The sequence below is a fragment of the Mus pahari genome, chromosome 10, assembly GCF_900095145.1.
Source record: "Mus pahari chromosome 10, PAHARI_EIJ_v1.1, whole genome shotgun sequence".
Classification (NCBI taxonomy): Eukaryota; Metazoa; Chordata; class Mammalia; order Rodentia; family Muridae; genus Mus; species Mus pahari.
In genome coordinates, this window is record NC_034599.1 from 60,133,925 (window position 1) to 60,156,542 (window position 22,618).

Consider the following 22,618-nt stretch of genomic DNA (forward strand, 5'->3'; position numbering starts at 1 on the left):
GGAACTCACTCTGTAGACCAGGCTGGCCTTGAACTCAGAAATCCACCTGCCTCTGCCTCCCGAGTGCTGGGATTAAAGGTGTGCGCCACCACGCCTGGCCCCGATGGGCACTCTTTTTAAAGGACATGTTTTTACTTGTGTCTGGGCATGTGTAGAGGGTAGGACAGGGTTATCAGATCTCTGAGCTGGAGTCACAGATGCTTGTTATTTTGGGGTGCTTGGATAGGATAATCTCACATAAGTGCTCTAACCACTGGGCAATCCTTCCAGCTCCCCTACTAGGACATTTCTTACAGAGCAAGAGTGCCGCTCAGAAAGAAGCTTACCTTTGTCCTTAGCCCCATCTCCATAGTCCCGGGGCCAGAGACTTTACCTACAGGGAGAAGACTAATGGTCTCCCAAAGGGACAGGCTTCACTTGCACCAGAGCGTGGAGAAGCCTCTTGCAAACAGATTGGGATGTTGTGTAGCTTGCTGGCAGGGCACTTCTCCAGTATGACAGCGGCGCTGGGCTTAATCCTTAGCCAGGCAAATAACAACGATAATAAAACAGCAGCAGCAGCAACAATAATACATAGAGAAATAAAGTGGAGGAATCCTGCAGGTTGTGTCGAAGGGCAATTGTGAGATTGACAATCTTACTGGTTTTATGGGCTAGTCTATAGGCTGGGCATATTTGCAGGAAAGTAAGCGGTTGGAGTCATAACATATGAATATCAACTCAGGGGACTATTCCTTCCAAGGGGTCTAAATAACTGAGCACCTACAGTGTTGAGTGGATTTTAACATCTGGATGTTGTCAGGGACAAAGACAAATGAAAGGTCTGCAAAGGTACTCCCAGCACTTGTGGAGCTGAGGCAGGAGGATTTGAGCCCAGCCTGTTTTGAGTTTGAGCTCTAGGCCAGCCCTATGTAGAATAAGACCCTGTCTCATAAAAACCAAAACTCTGAAACAAAACTAAACATAGAAAGAAAGAGAAGGGCAACGGGACCGACTGCAGAGGGGGCAGAGGTCACATGTGCCAGGCACAGCCTTCAAAGTCACTCTTATGAATAAGGAGTCAAAAGAATATGATTAAAGGACAGCACTGTCAAAAAAAAAAAAAAAAAAAAGAAAGTATATCACTGGAGGAAGAAATTGTATTGCTTTGTCTGAGGTCAGCATCGGCTGCAAAGTCCCAGGCCAGCCTGGGCTACAGAGTAAAACCACAAAGAAGTGAAGAGTTTATACATTGTTTTGCTGTTGCCATGTGTTATGGCGTTGTGGTGTCGTGGTGAATGCCTTTACTCCCAGCCCCAAAACAAACAAACAAAACAACAGCAGCAACAACAACAAAACAACCTGCTAGGTTTCCAGGAAGCCCAAAGAACTTCAAGTAGTGTCAGTGCAAAAGTTTATAAAGAGACACAGCATGGCAAAAATACCAAGAGGGTGTATTCTTTAAATTTTATTATTAAATTATTATTGTTGTTTGTTTGTTTGTTTCAGTGTAGCCCTGGCTGTTCTAGTATTTGTTCTGTAGACCAGGCTGGCCTCAAACTCATAGAGCTCAACCTGCCTCTGCCTCCTGAGTGCTTAGGGTAAATACATTTTTAAAAGATTTAGTTTTTAATTATTATTATTAGTCTCTCTCTGTGTGTGTCTAAGAGAGAGAGACAGAGAAAGAGGCACCCAGAGGGGGACAGAGAGAGTTTATGTGCACCATGTGTGTGCAGGAGCCCTTGAAGGCCAGAAAAGGGGATCAGATCCCCTGGAAATAGGGTCACAGGTAGTTAGGGGCTACTGTATGCTAGCCTGTCCCTCTGCAAGAGCAGCCAGTGCGTGTAGCCACCTGAGCCTTCTGGTGGAAATCTTGAAAGCACCATGAGAAAAACAAACCTGAGTAAAATTTACTGCTGACCCTTCAGCAGAAACAATGAAGAACGCAGAGCAGAGGGGCGGCATATTCACAGCTTCAAGGGAGGGGAAAATCAGCAACAGAAAGTTGCAGATCACAGGATCCACAGCTGGAATACACCAAGACATCCTAAGTGGTCTGGATGTGGCTTAGAAGTAGACGTCAGATAGAGGAGCCCCTGGGTTCACTCTGCAGCCCTCCTCGAGAAAGCAGTGTTGAGCACTGAAGTGTAGATATACAGCGGTCAGCACGAGCATACAGGTGTGGGGCCTCAGAAATGTCTTCCGGTGGTAACTCGAGTTCATAAAAATGAACTAGAACCAGAAATGATAAGATGGACATAACAAAACTATAAGCATATACTCACTGTTGTTCTTGCTCTGATTCATAGGAAGAACTGTAGGGGCTGGAGAGATGGCTCAGTGGTTAAGAGCACCAACTGCTCTTCCAGAGGTCCTGAGTTCAAATCCCAGCAACTACATGGTGGCTCACAACCATCTGTAATGGGATCAGATGCCCTCTTCTGGTGTGTCTGAAGATAGCAACAGTGTACTTACATACATTAAATAAATAAATATTAAAAAAAAAAAAGAACTGTAAAGCCCTTTCTATCTTCTTACATGTATGGGTGTTTTGCCTGTATGTATGATCAAGTACCACATGCATTCCTCATGCCTGAAGATACAAGAAGTCAGCATTAGATCATCTGGGACTGCAGTTACAGGGGGTTGTGAGCTGCCAAGGAGGGGCTGGGACTTGAACCTAGATCCTCTGGGAGAGCAGCCACTAACGACTGAACCATATCTCCTAACCTAACCACATCTCCAGTACCTTTATTTTTAATTATGTGTTTCCACAGAGCTAACATGCATTCCACATGTGAGTGTTAAGAGTCCATGGAAGTGGAGTCGCTGGTTGTTGTAAGCCTCCTGATGTGGGAACTGAATTCAGGTCTTCTGGAAGATCGGGAAGCTTTTTAAATCATTGAGCATCTCTCTGGTCCTTCATTAATTTTTTTTTTTTAAGATTTATTTTTTATTTATGGGCCGGGCAGTGGTGGCGCATGTCTGTAATCTCAGCACTTGGGAGGCAGAGGCAGGTGGATTTCTGAGTTCGAGGCCAGCCTGGTCTACAGAGTGAGTTCCAGGACAGCCAGGGCTACACAGAGAAACCCTGTCCTGAAAAACAAAAAGAGAAAAAAAGAAAAAGAAAAAGAAAAAAGAAGGTTTTCTCAGAGAGTGGGTCATGCAATATGCCTCAGACATGCAGCAGGTACCTTCGGGTTCCAGGTGCTCTACGGGGCCCTAGGGACTCCAGGACTTGGGGTGCATGAGGGGTTTTATTTGAGGTCATAGGCTCTCAGACATTTTGGTGATTCCAAATCAGCCCAGGCCTTACAACAATCATTACCACTTCGACTCCTGGGGTGTTCCATCATTGCTTGGCCTGGGAAGCTCTCTAGGGACTGGGGATATAGTTCCGCCTGCCTTCCCCCACAAAGTCTGAGGAGCACAGGGCCAAGCCCATTCGGATGCCTGAGAAGGGGCTATTTCTCAGAGAGAGAGCAGAGTGAGTGTATGTGTATGTTTATTTATCTAATTAATAATTTTTTGGTAAAGTTTTGTTTTGTTTTGTGGTTTGTTTTTGTTTTGTTTTTGTTTTTTGAGACAGGGTTTCTCTGTGTAGCCCTGACTGTCCCTGTCCTGACTGTCCCTGTCTGTCCTGGAACTCACTCTGTAGACCAGGCTGGCCTCGAACTCAGAAATCCACCTGCCTCTACCTCCCAAGTGCCAGGATTAAAGGTGTGCGCCACCACGCCTGGCTGGCCTTAGATTTCTATGTGATCAGTAGGCCAAGTGCTTTTTTTCTAGTGAGGTCTTGAAGAGGAAGAGATAAAGGGAATCTGTTCTTACATTTATTTTATTTTTTTTAAAATGTATTTATTTTATGTATGTGAGTACACTGTAGCTGTACAGATGGTTGTGAGCCTTCATGTGGCTGTTGGGAATTGAAATTTTTTTTTTTTTTTAGGACCACTGCTTGCTCTGGTTAACCCTGCTCGCTCAGTCCTTGCTCTGGCCCAAAGATTTATATTATTCATAAGTGTACTGTCGCCATCTTCAGACACACCAGAAGAGGGAGTCAGATCTCATTACCGGTGGTTGTGAGCCACCATGTGGTTGCTGGGATTTGAACTCAGGACATAAATAAGAGCAGTTAGTGCTCTTACCCGCTGAGCCAGCCTACATTTATTTATTTTGTGCATACATTCCCATGTAGGGCACACTCGAGCCTTGGGGCAGGTGTGGAAGTCAGAGGACAAATTGCTGGAGTCGGTTTGCTCCTAACACGTGGGATCCCGGGATAGAACTCAGGTCGTGAGGACAGACAGCAAGTGCCTTTACTCGACCAGTTGCTGAGTCATCTTGGGGTCCGGTCTTTTCCCTTCGGCAGGGTTAGGTCATTGTTCTCCCAGTGCATGTTTCCCCGACTTCCTGTTAGAGGCCTTCGAAGGAGGAGGATCCTGGGAAATCTGAGGTCAGGCATTTGAGCAATTCAGAGAATTGCGGAGGCTGTAAGGTAGAGAGGAAGGTCTTTGGGTCGGCTACAGTGTCTTGAGAAAGTATTGTGTCACTCTGACCTTCAGTTTTCCCTGGGTGTCAAGTGGCGGCTTCTGTGCAACGTGTCAGCTCCAGAGGAAACCGATTTATTCAACAGGTGGCAATTCCCAAGGTTGAGCGAGGCTGGCTCAACCCGTGGAGCCAGGACAAAGACAATTGCCCGGGGCGGATCCCGGGTCGGTTTCCACTTGGGGCGGTAGCGAGGATGTCTAGCAGCCGCATTGGGCACCTTTGCCCGGCACCCGGGGCAGCTGGCATCCTCGGGGACCTGTGAGCGGGCGCGAGCAGAGCTAGGGCGCGGGAAGGGGCGGGTCTGGGCCGGGTGGGCGGAGCGGCGTGAGAGCGGCGGGCGGGGAGGTAGGCCGTGGCTGCTGGCAGTGTAGGGCGGGCAGGACCGATCAGCCGGGTCCCCGGGGTGCTACTACCCACGCCGGGTGCAATAGCGACAACTCCAGACCGGGGACTCCGGGACTGGCGGGACCCGAGAGGCGGCTCTCCCAGATCCCGTGTTTCCTCGCACTGAGCGACCGAGCCCAGTGTCCTGCAGAGGACGCTCGCCGGCGCGTTCACACCACTGTCAATTTGTCACCCCTTTGCCTAGCTCCACCCCCCGGGCTGGAAAACCTGGCAGCAGACGGTTCACGGTCCCCCGGGCCCAGGCCCCGCGCTGCTTCTCCTTGTCTCCTCCCGGCCACGCGCTAGGAGCCCGGGATGCAGCTCTCCAACAGGGCGGCAGCCAGGGAGGCAGCGAGCCGCGACGTGCTGGCCGCGGACCTCCGCTGCAGCCTCTTCGCCTCGGCGCTGCAGAGCTACAAGCGGGACTCGGTGCTGAGGCCCTTCCCCGCCTCCTACGCCCGCCACGACTGTAAGGACTTCGAGGCCCTGGTGAGTCTGTCCTGATCCACCGTTGCTCGCTGCATCCTGGGCCAAGTGGCCCTGTGGAACGGCAGGCAGGAGCAGCTCCACCCGTGTTAGAAAACATGCCAATTCCCTGGACTCCCCACCCAGCCTGGCCTTGGGGAAGGTTCCCATCAGCAAGAACACTCCTAAACACCCTCGTGCAGACACACTGCCAGGTCATTCGGTGGCTGCTTCCTTTTGTCAGTGACTTACTCCCAGGAGTGATGTGAGGAATAGCTACATAGTCCTCCACAAAACGCTCAAGTGTGGCCCTAAAGGGGCGTTGATCTGAACCAGCTGTTCTGCCTAGATAGGAAGTTGTCCCTTCCTCTGCAACTAGTTAGACTTTGCCCTTCAGATGAAGTTACATATGAACAGTTCTTATATAAACTGCCACGCCGTGCACATAGGCGTTGTTACTTTCTGATGATTTATAATTCGGAGTCCTGGGATTGATTATAAGTTTCAGCACTTCGCATGACCCATAAATCATATAATTTCTTTAAGAGTTAGGGTCAGTATTCCAGATGTCAGCTATTCTTGTAATCCAAATATTTGGAATTATCTGGAAAGATATAGCTTGCCAAAATTGACTCAGTGAAAAAAAAAAAATAGGAAGTCTCCAATAGTGGTGGTGTACACCCACAATCTCAGCACTCAGAAGGATGAGGCCGGAGCACAAATTTGAGGCTAGCCTGGGCTACAAAAAGAAACGAGCAAACAAACCTTTGCGCCTACCTACTTCAATGGCAAGTTCTATTTCAAATACGGAAGTAATACATGATGACAGTTTCATAGAAAATTTCCCAAAATACTGAAAATGTAGTTCAAGGTCAGCCTCAGCAATATATCGAGTTTCTCTATATCCTGGATTACATAAAGCTATCCTGAGCAAAACAAGACAACAGGAGAGAAAAAGAGGTTGGAATATCCTTGGTATTAAATCTGATCACGGAAATCCAAGGAAATTATTGAGCAATTCCATTCCCAAGTATAAGTGCAAAAATCCAGGGCTTGAGTGATGGCTCAGAAGTTATGAGCACTGGCTGCCCTTCCAGAGGACACAGGTTCAATTCCTGGCACAAACATGGTGGTTCACAACCATCTAAATCCAGTTCCAGTCTCTTCTGGCCTCTGCCAGCACCAGGAACACATGGTACACAGGCATACATCCAGACAAAACACCCATTTGCATTAAAAATACATTGTTTTAAAAAATACAAAACTCACCACAAAAATACTAGGACCCCCAACACAACGTGTAATAAAAGGTAATTCATCATCACCGGGTTAAGTCCGTGCCAGGAATGCATCACATTTTCTACATTAGGAAGTCAGCTAATGTAACCTTGTTATCTGATGAGAGAAATGTTCAGTATGGACACCGAGTGTCTCCCACCGTCTCTGATGGGGCCGTGAGCCCTGGCTTCCCTCTTTGCTTTCATTCCTTGGAGGTCAAGTAACAAACAAAGGCGGGCCATCTGGCTCCACCTGGCCCTTACAATCCTAGCCCCATGTTGAGGAGCCCTCAAGTCTTGACCACAGTGTCTCTGCAGGTCAGGGTACAGGAAGTGGGAAGAAGCAGGCAACCCGACTTCTGACTTCCGTTGTTCTTTCTTCTGCAAACTCTTGTTCACTCTTTTGAGTTTGTGGTGTCAGGGTCTTGAGCACAAAAAATGCATACGTTTGACAACAGATGTCTAGTGACTTCAAAGGCTAATTTTCAAAGAAGATGAAGTTCAGTCTGCATTTCACTTTCTGGATCATTTTGTGGCCGGAGAAGGAAACTTGGGGAGCTGTTTTTAACAATCTCTCATTTCTCTAACTGGAGAAATGATACGAGCATTTGCCACTTCTGGCCACTTGCAATTACTTCCTCCACCTGCCTAGGTGTTATTACAGGTGCAGAGTAGCTTTGAACAATGAGTGCCCTGGTGCTAGAGAACCCTTTGATGAACCAGGTCCCTGGAAGTTAGGCGTGGTCTGGTCTTATCCTGCCAAGGTCCCCAAAGCCCTCCAACTATCTCTTCGATGCATTTCCATCCCACCAGTTCTTTGATTCACACTGAGAATTTTTTGTGTTCTCTGGGGCCTGGCCTGGGAGGCACGGATCCAGATTTGGGGCATCCAATTGAGTATGCGCTGACTGCCAGCTGAGAGTCTCTGACCTTGTTTCTTGGCACAAGGATTGCATAAGCCCTTATCGGGCCAGATGATCTCTAGCCCTCTTGGGTTTTCCTGGCCCTTTGACTTTTTTTTTTTTAAAGATTTATTTATTTATTATATGTAAGTACACTGTAGCTGTCTTCAGACACTCCAGAAGAGGGCGTCAGATCTTGTTACGGATGGTTATAAGCCACCATGTGGTTGCTGGGATTTGAACTCTGGACCTTCGGAAGAGCAGTCAGGTGCTCTTACCCACTGAGCCATCTCACCAGCCCCCGGCCCTTTGACTTTTATCTCCAAACTTACACTGTCATTTGACAACAGACCTTGACACTGGCTGTCACAACTGTTAAGCTTTTACTTGTTTTCTTCCTTTAGACCACAGACCCTTGTGGGGATGGGAGGTGACTGGTGGTGGCTTCTCTGAATTGACTCCAGGGCTAACTATGCTCAGGGTGGTTTGTACCTAAATCAAACCAATGTCCCAGTCACCAGCACCTTGGGACTTGCTAGAATCTCAGCTGCAGATAGGAGCTGCTGAGCTCTGTGGGTAAAAGTGCTTGCTGCACGGGCTGAGGACCTGGATTTGATCTCTGGAACTCACAGTGGCAGGAGAAAACAGATTCCTGCAAGTTGTCCTCTGACCTCCACAGTCAGTGGGGCACACATATGGACACACGCACATACTATGGGAGGCAAAGCAGGCTGACCTCTGCAGATTTAAAGACAGCTTGTTTTATATCACAAGTTCCAGGCTAGCCAGATTCTGTCTCAGAACAACTGAGTGATTAATTAAAATACTTTATTTATTTATTTAAAAACCTTGCATAAGCTTGCTGCTGTCCTGGGTCCCCTGATACCGTTTCTACTCTGTGTCCAGGAAACTCCTCCTTTAAGACTCTTGAGAAAGTTTTTCATGTTCTGTGACCCCGCTTGCAGCAATCAGTCCTCTACCATGGCAGTATTTTATTTATTTTGCAAATGTGTGTGTGTCCGCGTGCAAGCATGCGAATTTGACTGTGTGTGGGTTCATGTGTGTGCACGCATTGGTGTGGAGACCTGAGGCTGACATCTGGGGTCTTCCTCCATCTCTCTCTGTTTATTGAGGCAGGATTTCTCGCTGGACCTGCAGCTTGCCGATTCCAGCTAGTCTAGCTAGCTTGAGTGCTGGGATTATAGCTGGCTTCCACCCCTGGCAGCTCTTTAGCAGGGATTTTAGGGATTCAAACTCTGGTCCTTATGCTTGCCTAACAAACACTACCCATTGAGCTATGGCCCCAGGCCCCCACCCCTCCCCTCTGCCCCTTGTGTGATTCTGAGGATCAAACCCCAGCAGTTAGTATTTGTTGGGCGAGCACTCTGTCAGCCGAGCTACATGCCCAGTTGGTGCTGGTGTTTTTTTAAGCCCAGACTGGCCTGGAATTTGGAATCCTCCTGCCCTAGACTTGTGAGTACTGGGTTCACAGGTGTGCACTACTATGCCTGCTTCTTTCATAACTTAAAAAAAAAAAATGGCTCTCACAAACAGTGTCACAGTAAAACACCCTTCTATGCTAATACTTGTTCACATTTCTCGTTGTCTTCCTGAGATAAACTCTTGAGACATGGCATTGCTGTCTCAAAGACCAGTGAGGCCCGTGAGGAAGGCCTTTGCTGCTTATTTCCGGATTAGAAAGTGGCTACTGACATTTGCTGGGGTAGGTCACTCTTTCCAGGCTCTCAAGTCTGACATTGAAGTCACCAGGCAGCTGTAAAACAGCCTGGGTGTCAGGGCGTCATTCTTACAGCATACGGTTTAACTGATCAGAATAGCCCTGGAACTAGAATTAGTCTTCGTGTTTGCAGATCATATATAGCATTTTAATTTTCCTATCAATTGATTTGAGGGTTTTCCACAAGTGCTCAGGTGCTGTGTAAGGAGGAAATTATAGCACTTAAATTTGATTTTGTCTAATAAAAATGCTTTAGGTCAACCCCTGATTTATTTATTTATTTATTTATTTATTTATTTTGCTGAATCACATTCTAAGTTATTTTTTTTTAAAATTTATTTATAGTATGTATAGGAGCATACTGTAGCTGTCTTCAGACACACCAGAAGAGGGCATAGGATCCCATTGCAGATGGTTATGAGCCACCACGTGGTTGCTGGGAATTGAACTGAGGTCCTCTGGAAGAGCAGTCAGTGCTCTAACTGCTGAGCCATCTCTCCAGCCCCCAGGACTTGATATTTTTCAGTGTGGTTCTTAGTCTTTCAGATTAACTGCACCTTTCAGTGTTAAGGATCAAACTCAAGGTACCATACTCAGCTACCACCCACTTCCTACTAATTGTCCTAGTAAGTACCCTGGTGATCAGTGGACCGGTTAGTGATGGAGATGATGCTTTAGACAGTGCTGAAGATCCAGCCCAGGGCTTCGTGCATGCTGGACAATAACAGTGTAGTGACTGAGTTCCATCCCTGGGCTGGTATTAGGTTGTTTGTTTACGTGTGTGTGTGTGTGTGTGTGTGTGTGTGTGTGTGCACATGTACATGTGCATAGTTCAAAGGTCAGTGGACAGAAAACAGGCAGAAGTTGGTTCTCTCCTTCCTCCATGTGAGTTTCAGGGATGGAACTCAGGTGGTCAGGTATGTCACCTAGGAGTAACAACCAGAAGTTGACTCATATCCTGTTGCCTGAGAATCAGGGATGCTCACAATCAAAGAAGGCATTTCTTTTTTAAAAAAGATTTATTTATTATTATATCTAAGTACACTGTAGCTGTCTTCAGACACGCCAGAAGAGGACGTCAGATCTCATTACAGATGGTTGTGAGCCATCAAAAGAAGGCATTTCTAAAGAGCTGCCTGTACTTGGAGCCACCTTGTATGTATGTATGTATGTATGTATTTTAAAAATTATTTTATTAGATATTTTCTTCATTTACATTTCAAATGCTATCCCGAAAGTCCCCTATACCTTCCCCCCACCCTATGTATGTATTTTTTAAGATATATCTATATTATGTATATGAGTGCTTTATTTGTATGAACACCTGCATGCCAGAAGAGGGCATCAGATCCCATTACACATGGTTGTGAGTCACCATGTGGTCGCTGGGAATTGAACTCAGGACCTCTGGAAGAGCAGTCAGTGCTCTTAACCACTAAGCCATCTCTCCAGCCCTGTCATCTCCTTCTTACCTCTCCTAGCTTTTCATCTCCTTTCTCCCTCCCCTCCCTGTTCCTATCTTTCATTGAGAAATGCTGGGACGAAGGCATTCACCACCATGCCCACTCCATCCACTTCCTTTCTCCCTCCTACCCCCTATCCATTGTAAGTAAATCTAGAGTGTCACATTGTAGGGTGTGTTAGGCCAGCCCTACCTGGCAGCCCTCCGTGCCTGCCCTTCCTTCCCCCATGGTTCCAGTTGTCATTGCTTAGTCCCGAGGCAGGTGCCTTTTGGCTCATTGTGCAGCACTGTCCCCCACACTCCCTCATCCCCCTGGCACTTTCCTAGACAATTACTTTTCCAGGTGTTTTCTCGCCTGCTGTGCCTGGTCAGGGCAGCAGCAACAGCCACCGGCATCTGAGTAACCCTAGTTTTGCCTGGTGATGAGCGTCACCTGTGGTGGCATCTGCAGACAGATTCCTGGGCCTCCAATCCAGGAGCTGGTGGTAAAGCATCCTCTGGGCTTCCCAGTCTTTCAAAGCCAGGAGGCTGGGCTGCCTCCTTCTGGCTCGTCCGGTCTCTCCCCTGCTCACTGTTGGCTGGTTACTAGACTTCCTGTCTTCCAGTCACAAGCTCTCAGCTCTGCCCACCCCTACCCCCCACCTCACCACCACCTCCAGCCATTTTTGTGGCTCCATCTCTCCTCAGTCTCCATAGCAGAGTCTGCAGAAGTGTGGGTTGTGAAAGCCAGGCATGGGCGTGCGGTCCTGAAATCTTAACTTGTGGGGGGCTGAGGCAGGAGAGTTACAGATCATCTCTGCTAAAGACTGACTCTGTCTTGGATAAGTACACAAATGTAGACTGTTGGCAGATGGGGTGCGTCTGTCCTCTTGCTTTCTAGAAATTAGGAAAAATAAAAACAAACCTCTGCTTGCAGATTGCTTTTCTCTCTCTCTCTTTCTTCCTCTCTTTCTCTCTCTCTTTCTTCCTCTCTCTCTTTCTCTCTTCCTCTCTCTTTNTNCCNCTCTCTCTCTCTCTCTCTTTNTTTTTTTTTTTTTTTTTTTTTTTGGTTTTTTGAGACAGGGTTTCTCTGTATAGCTATGGCTGTCCTGGAACTCACTCGGTAGACCAGGCTGGCCTCGAACTCAGAAATCCGCCTGCCTCTGCCTCCCGAGTGCTGGGATTAAAGGCCTGCGCCACCAGGCCCGGCTTCCCTCTCTCTCTTTCTTCCTCTCTTTCTCTCTCTCTTCCTCTTTCTCTTTCTTCCTCTCTTTCTTTCTCTTTTTCTCTCTCTTTCTTCCTCTCTTTCTCTCTCTCTTCTTCTTCTTTTTTTTTTTTTGCTTTTCTTCTTTTTAATGTTTTTAGACAGTTCACTGCGTAGCCCAGGCTAGCCTCCACCTTGAGAGCCTCCAGTCAGATTACACTGTGTTCAAGTAATTCATCTCTTTCCTCTGTCTTCAGTTTAAAGAAAACAAAGATTTATTTTTATTTGTGTGTGAGAGAGAACAGACACCATGTGTGTTCAGGTGTCAGTCCCCCGGGGTGCTGGGGTTACAGGCAGTGAAAACCACCTGACGTGGGTGCGGGTAACTAAATCTAGGTCCTCTGCAAGAGTGGGACGTGCTCTTAACCACTGTACTCTTTCTGACCCTTTGATTTCCCTTTAAACCAGGAAATCTCACTTTGCAGCTTCGGTGAGAGCTGCCATCACACAGAAACCACCTGAAGCTGGTGGGCTGCAGCGAGACCTTGGGGGAGGCCAGGATCTTCAGTGCAATAGCCTTACAAGCTTCCCCTGCAGTAGCCTTACAAGCTTCCCCCAGGTCCCCCACACTCATTTTCTCCCCTTTCTGTCTCAGGGGATGTTTGGGCCCAGGATGCCCCTTTTGTGTGCCTGACTGCTCACTCCTCTGGGCATCGCTTGCTCTGCCTCTCACAGTCCTCCTGTCACCTCTTCCACGCACCCTCCTGGGGGTGAGTTCCTTCCACATCTGCCCTTCCCCCAGAACGCTTATTCTCTTCCACCCAGGAATTGGCAAACACACCAAGCCAGGACCTATGGCTTAGATCTCTTGCCCACATGGCAGCTTCTGTCTCCTGCTCCATCCCATAGTACACACCGCGTACTTCTTCCTCTGTGCCATTGACCGCCCTAAGGCAGAGCCAGTAGCTGTCTGGGTTGTAGTATCTGCGGAGCAGAGTAGGGGTTACACGGTTGCTTAGCTTCCCAGGCAGCAAAGTCTGGCCCAATCCTTCCCTTGCAGAGATGCTTGGCCCTCTAAACAATTTTGTTCATTCGGTAGAAGAGTGTTGAGGCCACCCAGCGTCATGCACTCTTGCCCCGCCATGGAATGGCTAGCTCTATGACCTAGGCAAGGTACTCAGAGCTCCAAGCTTCAGTATCCTTGCTTTGAAGTGAGTTGTTATTAATATTGTCTTAGTTAGGGTTTTCCTGCTGTGAACAGACACCACGACCAAGGCCGCTATTATAAACGGCAACATTTAATTGGGGCTGGCTTACAGGTTTAGAGGTTCAGTCCAGTGTCATTAAGGCAGGAGCATGGCAGGGTCTTCAGACACACCAGAAGAGGATGTCAGATCTCATTACAGATGGTTGCTTGCAAGCATGGCACAGGAATTTAAGATTTATTTATTATATGTAAGTACACTGTAGCTGTCTTCAGACACTCCAGAAGAGGGCGTCAGATCTTGTTACGTATGGTTATGAGCCACCATGTGGTTGCTGGGATTTGAACTCTGGACCTTTGGAAGAGCAGTCGGGTGCTCTTACCCACTGAGCCATCTCACCAGCCCGGAGCTGAGAGTTCTACATCTTCATCATAAGGCCACCAAGAGAAGACTCTCAAAGTCCAACCCCACAGTGACACACTTCCTCCAACAAAGCCACACCTACTCCAACAAGGCCATACCTCCTAATAATGCCACTCCCTGGGCCAAACATATTCAAACCACCACTACTTATTATTATTGTTATTGTTATTACTATTTTGAGCAGAGTTTCTTTGTGTAGCCCTGGCGGTCTTGGAACTCACTCTGTAGACCAGGCAGGCCTCACACTCACAGAGACCCGCCTGCCTTTGCCTCCAGAGTGCTGGGATTAAAGGTATGCGCCACTACTGCTTAGGTAGAATGAATTATTATTGAAAGAGGGATATAGCTCACTTTGTAGAGTGCTTGCCTAGATTTCAGGAAGCCCTGTGTTCTACGCCAGCATCATGTAAACCTGGCATGGAGGCACACCTGTAATCCTTGCACATGAGATTGTGATGCTTGAGGCTAACCTCTTCTACATAGTGAGTTCTAGGATAGCCCGAACTGTATAGTGAGTCTGTGCTTCAGATATCATGTAGGTTATTGATTCGCTGAAACGAATCCTTGCCATGTAGCCTTGGCTGTCATAGAACTGGTCTGATATAGACCAGGCTGGTCCTGCCTGTGTGGTCTTCCTGCCTCCTAAGGGCAGGTCTGTGCTACCCCACTCCCATCCCCCAACCCCCAGATCATCTTTGATGTTGTTGCTGCTCATCTGAAATTCCCATGTAACTGGGCAACTTGTATTTTGTCTGGCAATCCCTTCTTGTGTGGTTTTACTCACATAATGTAGACAGGAAGACTCTTGACTTTTTTGTTGTTTTGTTGTTTTTTTGTTTTTTCGAGACAGGGTTTCTCTGTATAGCCCTGGCTGTCCTGGAACTCACTCTGTAGACCAGGCTGGCCTCGAACTCAGAAATCCGCCTGCCTCTGCCTCCCGAGGGCTGGGATTAAAGGCGTGCACCACCACTGCCCGGCAAGACTCTTGACTTAATAGAGCAGAATACTGTGGAAAGTGCCACAGGCTGTATAAGGAGGCTCAAGAGTGTGGGCAGGAGGAGGCCCAGGGAGGCAGGGCACAGCTAGGGTCCTCTCTGGGCAGGTGGCAGTGGGAGGGTCTGGGAGGTGACTTCCCACGTGGAGCTGGGGTGCGGCCTGTGTCCAGATGGAGCTGGTTAGAGTCTTTACCATTTGTCAGAAGCCCCCCCCCCCCCCCCCACGAGGTCTAACTACTGCTCTTTCCTAGGGCTCTCTGAGCCCAGGTCTGGGTGGAGAATAGGGCTGTGGCTCACAGGATGCGGTGAGAGAGCAGGAGTGCTGGTGAGTCAAGGAGGTGGCTGAGCGCTGGCTCCAGCTCCAGCTCCCGCTCCGGCTCTGGGCTAGCGAATATGTAATAGAGAAACAAACAAAAAACTGAATATGACCCCAGAAGAGAAGAGGAAGTCGAGTGTCCTTCGTTATTCTTTTTTTCTTCTTCTCTTTACCGTTCTTCCTTTTCTTCCTCCTTTCCTTTTTTTTTTTCACGATAGAGCCTTATGGATCCCCAGATCCCCAGGGTTATAGTGTGCTGCTGCTGCTGTTGTGCGGTTAAATGCAGAGCTGAGCGGCAAACATGGGGCCTCTTATGTCTTTTCTTTTGTTTTATAGGTAACATCTTGCTTTGTTGCTCAAACTGGCTTCAAACTCACAGCAAGCTTCCTGTCTTGGGCTCTTGAGTCTGGGATTACAAGGGGTGCTTCCCAGCCTGACTACAGAATTTTTCAATTATTTTCCAGTACTGGGGATTAAACCCAGGGTCTTGTGTGTGCAAGGCAAGCAACCTACTGTTGGGACACATCCCTAGCTTTTTCTTTTTCTTTTTCTTTTTGTCTGTTTCACCATATAGTTCAAGCCATTTTTTATTTTTATTTTTTAAAGAATTATTTATTTAATGCGTATGAGTACATTGTTGCTGTCTTCAGACACACCAGAAGAGGGCGTCGGATCTCATTACAGATGGTTGTGAGTTATCATGTGGTTGCCGGGAATTGAACTCAGGCGTTCTGGAAGAGCAGTCAGTGCTCTCAACCACCAGAGCTGCTGAGCCGCTTCTCCAGCCCCTCCAGCAGTTTTTTAAATCACTAGGTAGCTAACTCAGGTGGACCTTGCTTGATTCTTGGCCCTTCTGCCTCAGCCTCTCCACTTTGAGTATATCCACCGCAATGAGTTCTTTTCTCTTATTTCATTTTCATGTGTGTGTGTGCGCGCAGTTGTGCCACTATGAACACGTGGAGGTCAGAGTGTGGGAGTCAGCTCTCCCTTTCCACTGTGTGTGTCCTGAAGATGGGACTCAAGTTGTCAGGTGTGGCGGTGAGTGTCTTTGCTTGCTGAGCCATCACACAAGCCAGCGCTGAGCAAGCCAGCTTCCTTCTCCATTTTCCCAAGATTCCCCTCTCCATGTCTCCTAGACGTACAGGAACTGGCACTGAGTAGATGCTCAGTAAAAGGACCTCCTGCCTGGAAGGGGACTGGTTGTGGAAGAGGCAGGGCATAGGAGGCAAGAAGTAAGAACAACACCCACCCCTGTGTTCATGAGGGGGAAAGGTACCGCTCATTCAGTAACCCCTACAGCCTCCAGCCATCCCATGCAGTAACATTCTTGCAGCTGAGGGTATCAGTTGTAACAGGACAGAGACTAAACCTGCAGCAGCTTAGGTCATGTTTTGTACCAAGTGAATAAAACAGAGCATAACCTTTTGGAATTGAAAAATTTCAGTGTTTGGTATTATTTAGGTCGGAGACTACCTCTTGGAAAATTCCTCTGGATAGGAGTGAAGTTTTCCATCTCACCACTAGAGGGCGTTCAATCACCATTTTATCTGGGATTCTTGCTAATGGAGGTTCTTTCTCCTTTCAGCTTGCGGACACTGGCAGGTTACCCAACTTGAAGGAGCTTCTACAGTCCTCCAGAGACACAGACAAACAGGCCTGGGACCTGGTGAGCTGGATTTTATCCTCCAAGATCCTGACAATCCACAGTGCCAAGAAGGCAGAGGTGAGACTTTGGTGTATAGGATCACAGGTTCTCAAGGCTGGCTGCTTTGTGACAGTGCCAATGCTCTGAGACCTAGGTGCTCACCACTGGGTAGCTGGTTGAAATTTCAGATTCATGGGTGTCACGGTCAGAGATTCTCACTGAATGTCTGGAGAGCCCAGGAACTTACACCGTGGTGGGTTCCACTGCACGGTTCGGTTCTGCATGGGTCTCCTCACCTATAAACTTGGATAACTATGGTGTACGTCAGTGGGGCAAATGTGCTTTTTGCAGGTATTTCTGAGAAGTGACAGGCCCATCCATGCCTTAGGAATGTCTCTCGATGGCAGAACACTTGCTTAGCCATACACAAGGTCTTGAGTTCTATCCTGAGCACTGAAGGGGAGGGGAGGGGAGGGGGAAGGGGAAAGAGAGGGGATAAGCGAGGAGAAGAGGTGAGGAATTGGCTTAGTCCAGCTGTTATACAAAAAAGTATCCCATATAGTAGTGGGATCCTGAAGTTTTAGGGTTCAGATCCCATTCCAGCCACTTACCTTTTGTAAGGTAAGGCCATAGTCTTCCCCCAGAGAACCAGTGACAGGAAGGGTGTTTCCCCAGCACCAGATGTTCTGAAATTTAGGCCTCCATGCCTGTCTGGAAACTCACAGGGACAGGCTGGGACAACGAGGCCCAGGGTAGATCCTGTGGTTTTCTGTTCTCTGGTGCAGCCGTGGATGCTTCTCTGTGCTGCTACTGAGCTAAGCAATTTCAAATACGCATCGAGTTTTAAATTACAATGTTTTTACATTGGGGGGCAGTATGTGTGTCAGAGGACAACATGTTCTTCTACCATGGAGGTCTTGGGATTGACCTCAAGTTGTCAGGTTTAGTGGCAAGCATCTTTTTCCCCCCCCACTGAGCCATTTTGTTGGCCCTCAATTTAAAACATTAAAAAAAATTTTTTTTAGATTAATTCATTTATTTGACACATTATACAGAAAAATTATATGCAACTGCATAAAAAGAACCACGTTTTCATATTACCACAGACAGTGGTCAAAATTAATGGATTGTTGAATGGACCCCAAGATTTAATGCAAAAAAACATCTTGTACAGGAAGACTTCAGGCTTCTAACTTTGCTGGATCCAGCACTACATGCATTTCTTTATACTCCTTGGCTTCTTCTAAGTCCTCTCCACTTCTAATATCTGAATATGGATGGAACCTCTCACCGGCGCTGGCAGTCTGGGGTCATCATCCAGGACTCTTGCAGGATCTCTGCCAGCTCCTCCTCCTTCTTTTTTTAAAGATTTATTTATTTTATGTATATGAGTACACTGTTATCTTCAGAAACTGAGGGCATAGGATCTCCTTACAGATGGTTTTGCCACCATGTGGTTGCTGGGAGTTGAACTCAGGACCTCTAAAAGAGCAGTCAGTGCTCCTAACCACTGAGCCATCTCTCCAGTACCATGTCCCCTCCCCCTCCCCCTCCCCCTCCTCTCCTCCTTCTTAATGGCATAGTTGTCACCATCTCCAACCTTCATGTTTCCAACCTTTTCTTCTTGCTGCCTTGCTCCGTTCTCACACACTCCTTCTTCTTCTTCGAGTAGTTGCTTCACCGTGCCAGTCTTGATCTTGACCTGCCTCATGCAAGGATCAGCCGTGCTCCCTAGAGCACTGCAGCCTATTTTATTTTTATTTTAGCTGTATGAGTGTCTTTCCTGCATGTGTGTATGTATGCCATGCCCATGCCTGATACCTGAGGAGACCAGCCAGGGTGGTGTCAGATCACCTGGAACTATAGTGACACATGGCTGTGAGCTGACATGTGGATGCTGGAAACTGAAACTGAACCCCTGTCCTTGCACTGTCTGTTTTTTTTGTTTGTTTGTTTGTTTGTTTGTTTTGTTTTTTAGTTTTTTGGTTTTTCCAGACAGGGTTTCTCTGTGTAGCCCTGGCTGTCCTGGAACTCACTTTGTAGTCCAGGCTGGCCTCGAACTCAGAAATCTGCCTGCCTCTGCCTCCCGAGTGCTGGGATTAAAGGCGTGCACCACCATGCCCAGCTGCACTGGCTGGTTTTATGTGTCATTTTGACACAGGCTGGAGTCGTCGAAGAGAGAGGAACTTCAGTTGGGGAAGTGCCTCCATGAGATCCAGCTGTAAGGCATTTTCTCAATTAGTGATCAAGGGGGGAGAGCCCATTGTGGGTGGTGCCATCCCTGGGCTGGTAGTCTTGGGTTCTCTAAGAGAGCAAGCTGAGGGGCTGGTGAGATGGCTCAGCGGGTAAGAGCACCCGACTGCTCTTCCGAAGGTCCTGAGTTCAAATCCCAGCAACCACATGGTGGCTCACAACCATCTGTAACGATCTAACTCCCTCTTCTGGGAGACAGCTACAGTGTACTTACATATAATAAACAAACAAATAAAAAAAAAAAAAGAGAGAGCAAGCTGAGCAAGCCAGGGGAAGCAAGTCAGTAAGTAACATCCCTCCATGGCCTCTGCATCAGCTCCTGCTTCCTGACCTGCTTGAGTTCCAGTCCTGACTTCCTTTGGTGATGAACAGCAATGTGGAAGTGTAAGCTGAATAAACCCTTTCCTCCCCAACTTGCTTCGTGGTCATGATGTTTGTGCAGGAATAGAAACCCTGACTAAGACAATCCTCTTCAAGGACAGCAAGCGCTCTTAACCTCTGAGCTATCTCTCCAACCCTCTGCTTTTGGTTTTTGGTACAAAGTTTTAATATGTAGCCTATGGTGACTATAAAGTCATGGCAGTCCTCCTGCCTCAGATTCCTGGGATCACAGGGATGTGCCACCAGGTCCAGCTCTAGAATTCAGTTCTATAAGCATCTAATAAATGTTACAGATTTTGATTCCAGGAATTCTGGTATCACGGGGACATACAACTTTGCTAAGTGGTAAGATACAGGGGTGGGCATGGAGTGGAAGTCTGTATTCCAGAGTGGTCTGGGTTACTTCCTTTCTTGAACTGAGATGCAATGATTTCTTCACACTCAACTGGGATCCAGGCCCTGTTAGATGCTGGGCATTACAGCTAAAGCAGATGTGATGGTGGCTCCTTTACTTTTGGTGACGAGCCAGTTTGAAATGTGGGGTGGTGTCTGGGTGGGGTTGGAGAGATGGTTCCTGGCTAAGAGTACTTGCTGTTCTTGCAGAAGACCTGGGCTCAGTTCCCAGCATCCACATGCATCTTGCCACTGTCCTTAACTCCAGTACTAGAGGATCCCATGCCTCTCCTGGCCCTCATGGTCACCTGCTTCGAGGTGGTGCACACAGATAAGCAGGCACACACACAAACACAGAAATAGAAATAAGTACAGTTTTTAAAATGTGGGGGTGTGAGAGCACAGGAATGCCAGCTTTTTATTTTGCTCAAGTCGGGACCTCTGACATGTGTTTTTACTTTATAAAAGGACATTTTAGCTGGCCATGGTGGTGCATACCTGTAGTCCCAGGCTGGCCTTGAATTTGATATGTAGCCGAGGATGACCTTGAACTCATGGTCTTCCTGCCTCTAGCTCCCAAACTGGGGGCAGTGTGTAGGCCTGTGCCAGCACGCTGGCCATTGGGAGGACCCTTCCGAAGCACACTTACCAGTGTCCCAGATAAAGCTGTGACTCTGTTTCCTTTTCATGCTTTCAAGTTTGAAAAGATCCAGCAGCTGACCGGCGCCCCTCACACACCTGTCCCCACCCCGGATTTCCTATTTGAAATCGAGTACTTTGACCCGGCCAACGCCAGATTTTATGAGGCCAAAGGAGAACGAGACCTGATCTACGCCTTCCATGGCAGCCGTCTAGAGAACTTCCACTCCATCATTCACAATGGCCTGCACTGCCACCTGAACAAGGTGAGCCTGGAGCACCTGCTGAGGAGCACAGGAGGAGTGTGCTGGGTCCCAGCTGGGGGACTGCTTGTGCAGAGTACATGGGGAGGTAGGTTTACTGAGGCCACAGCACTCAGAGTGACCTGCAGACCTGCAGCGCTGTCACCTGGCCACCTGGGAGTCACCTCTCAGGCCACGGCTGACCTTCTGCGTTGGAAGGCTCTCTGGGAGAGTTCCCTGATGGTTATGGTCAGGGAAGCATCAGTGACTCCCAGCCTTAACTCTGCATTTAGATCTCTTGAGAAACTTTAAAAATCCCACTGCTGGGGCTGGGGGAGCAGCAGGAGCTAAGAGTGCCGGCTGCTCTTGCCTAGGTTCTTGGTTCACTTCCCAGCATCAACACTGGGCAGCTCACAACGGCCTGTTGCTCTGATTCCAGAAGATCTAGCGCCCTCTTGTGGTCTCCATGAGCACTGCACAAACATGGTGGCTATAGAGACAAGCCGACTCACATACAAATAAATAAAAAGTTTAAAATAAAGAAACAAAACAAAACAAAACAAAACACAGAACCAGAGGGCTTGGGATGTAGCCCGGTTGGCAGAACATTTACTTGCCATGCACTAGGCTCTGAGTTCAATTCCCAGCCCCTACACAAGCTGGGTGTGGTGGTGACTAACCTATAATCCTAACACTAGGGAAGTAGAGGCAAAAGGCTTCCAAGTACAAGGGCATCCTGGGTTACATAGGATGTTTGATGTTAGCCTGGGCTACACGAGACCTTTTCTCACAAAAACAGATGAAAATCCCGGTGCCAACTGCATCCCAGACCAAGTAATTGAGATACTACGGGGGTGGGACCCATCAGTACGCTTCAACTCTGCAGTGGTCTTAACATGTGACTGGCCCTGGTCACACAGTGTGAACCCTGGAACCGCAGCATAAGGATTACCCAAGAGGACCTTGCTGGAAATGTGGAGCTTCACTTAGATAAGCCAGTGACAACCCACACTTTAGCAGGATCCCCCATGTGACCATAGCATTGTTGAGCCTCCATTGACCCTGAGAAATTGCGGGGTGCACCGAGATCCACAAAGGGGAGGTTCTTCCGCAGAACAGCTTTCCTCTCATTTTTATGAGTCAAAACTGTGGCAGTCACCTTCTTTCTTCTGACACTTATTCTGCTCCCCTGGGAAGGAGTAGGAGGAAGATGACAATCTAGAGCTTGTAGCTAAACAGGCATGGTAGCCATGCAGGCTGTTTGAGTCTGTCCCCTCTTTTGTGGCACCCGTGACCGCTACCCTCTGAACACACGAGAGGGCTGGAACGGTTCCTTATGTTCCAGGCACCAGGGGAAGCAGCAGTTGCTATGGTAGGCCAGTGGAGAGGGCATCTGAGGCAGTGGGTGCTATGCCATCCCCCACCCCCACCCCCAGGCGGAGCAGCATCTGTCTTGTCTTGATGGGCTGGCTCCAGGAGCCTGGGCTCAGCTGCAGCTGATGTAGCCCTGAGGCTGGAGAAGCTGCTTCCAGCCCTGCTGCATCTGATTAGCGAGGGTGGGATGAGAGGAGGGTGACAGGCTTGTTTATGTCGGCCCTGGGCTGACTGTTGGCCAGGCTACTGGAATCCAGGGGTCTCTGCCTTACCCTGCAGCTTGTCTGGAGAACTTGACTGAAGTTCCTATTCTTCTACACTAAACCTTCATTCAAGTATCCAGGCAGTGTGCTGTGTAGGATGAATTTGGGGGCCTTGGCTACATGGACTCAATCTCTGGCCTCTCCGTCCTTTCAGTGAAGGGATCCCTTGAGGTAGCTCCTGTCTGTGATCTTGCCAGTAGGAATGGCCTAGCACTCTCTCGAGCTCTCTGCTGGCAGCAGCCAGGCACAAAGTTTTAAGTCTCAGGAGCGGAAAATATATGTAGGGCTTAAGTGGAGGATTAATGGGGTGGGGGAGGGGCACCGGGCTGACTCAGTGGGTAAAGGTGCTTGCTGCTAAGTCTGGTGACCTGACTTCCATCCCCAGCACTCACGAGGCAAAACGGAGAAACAACTCCCACAACTCCGTTATCTTGGCCATGGTGCGAGCATGCATGTAAGCGGGTGTGAGTGTGTATTTGTGTGTCTCTGTGTGTGTGTGTGTGTGTGTGTGTGTGAGAGAGAGAGAGAGAGAGAGAGAGAACACACAC

At 48.3% G+C, this 22,618-nt stretch overlaps 1 protein-coding gene and 1 pseudogene across 3 annotated transcripts in view; one reads left to right on the forward strand and one right to left on the reverse strand.

Annotated features, from left to right (window-relative positions):
- The first annotated feature begins 4,903 nt into the window (after nucleotides 1-4,903).
- Parp16 (poly(ADP-ribose) polymerase family member 16) overlaps nucleotides 4,904-22,618 on the forward strand; it is a 24,346-nt gene continuing 6,631 nt past the window's right edge. For all 3 annotated transcript variants that reach the window (XM_029543796.1, XM_029543795.1, XM_029543797.1), the window contains exons 1-3: nucleotides 4,904-5,403; nucleotides 16,466-16,603; nucleotides 20,251-20,457. In XM_029543796.1, coding sequence (XP_029399656.1) covers nucleotides 5,230-5,403; nucleotides 16,466-16,603; nucleotides 20,251-20,457 — 519 coding nt within the window. In that variant the 5' untranslated portion in view covers nucleotides 4,904-5,229. The remainder of the gene's footprint in view (nucleotides 5,404-16,465; nucleotides 16,604-20,250; nucleotides 20,458-22,618) is intronic.
- Nucleotides 17,707-20,241, reverse strand: LOC110327540 (annotated as a pseudogene).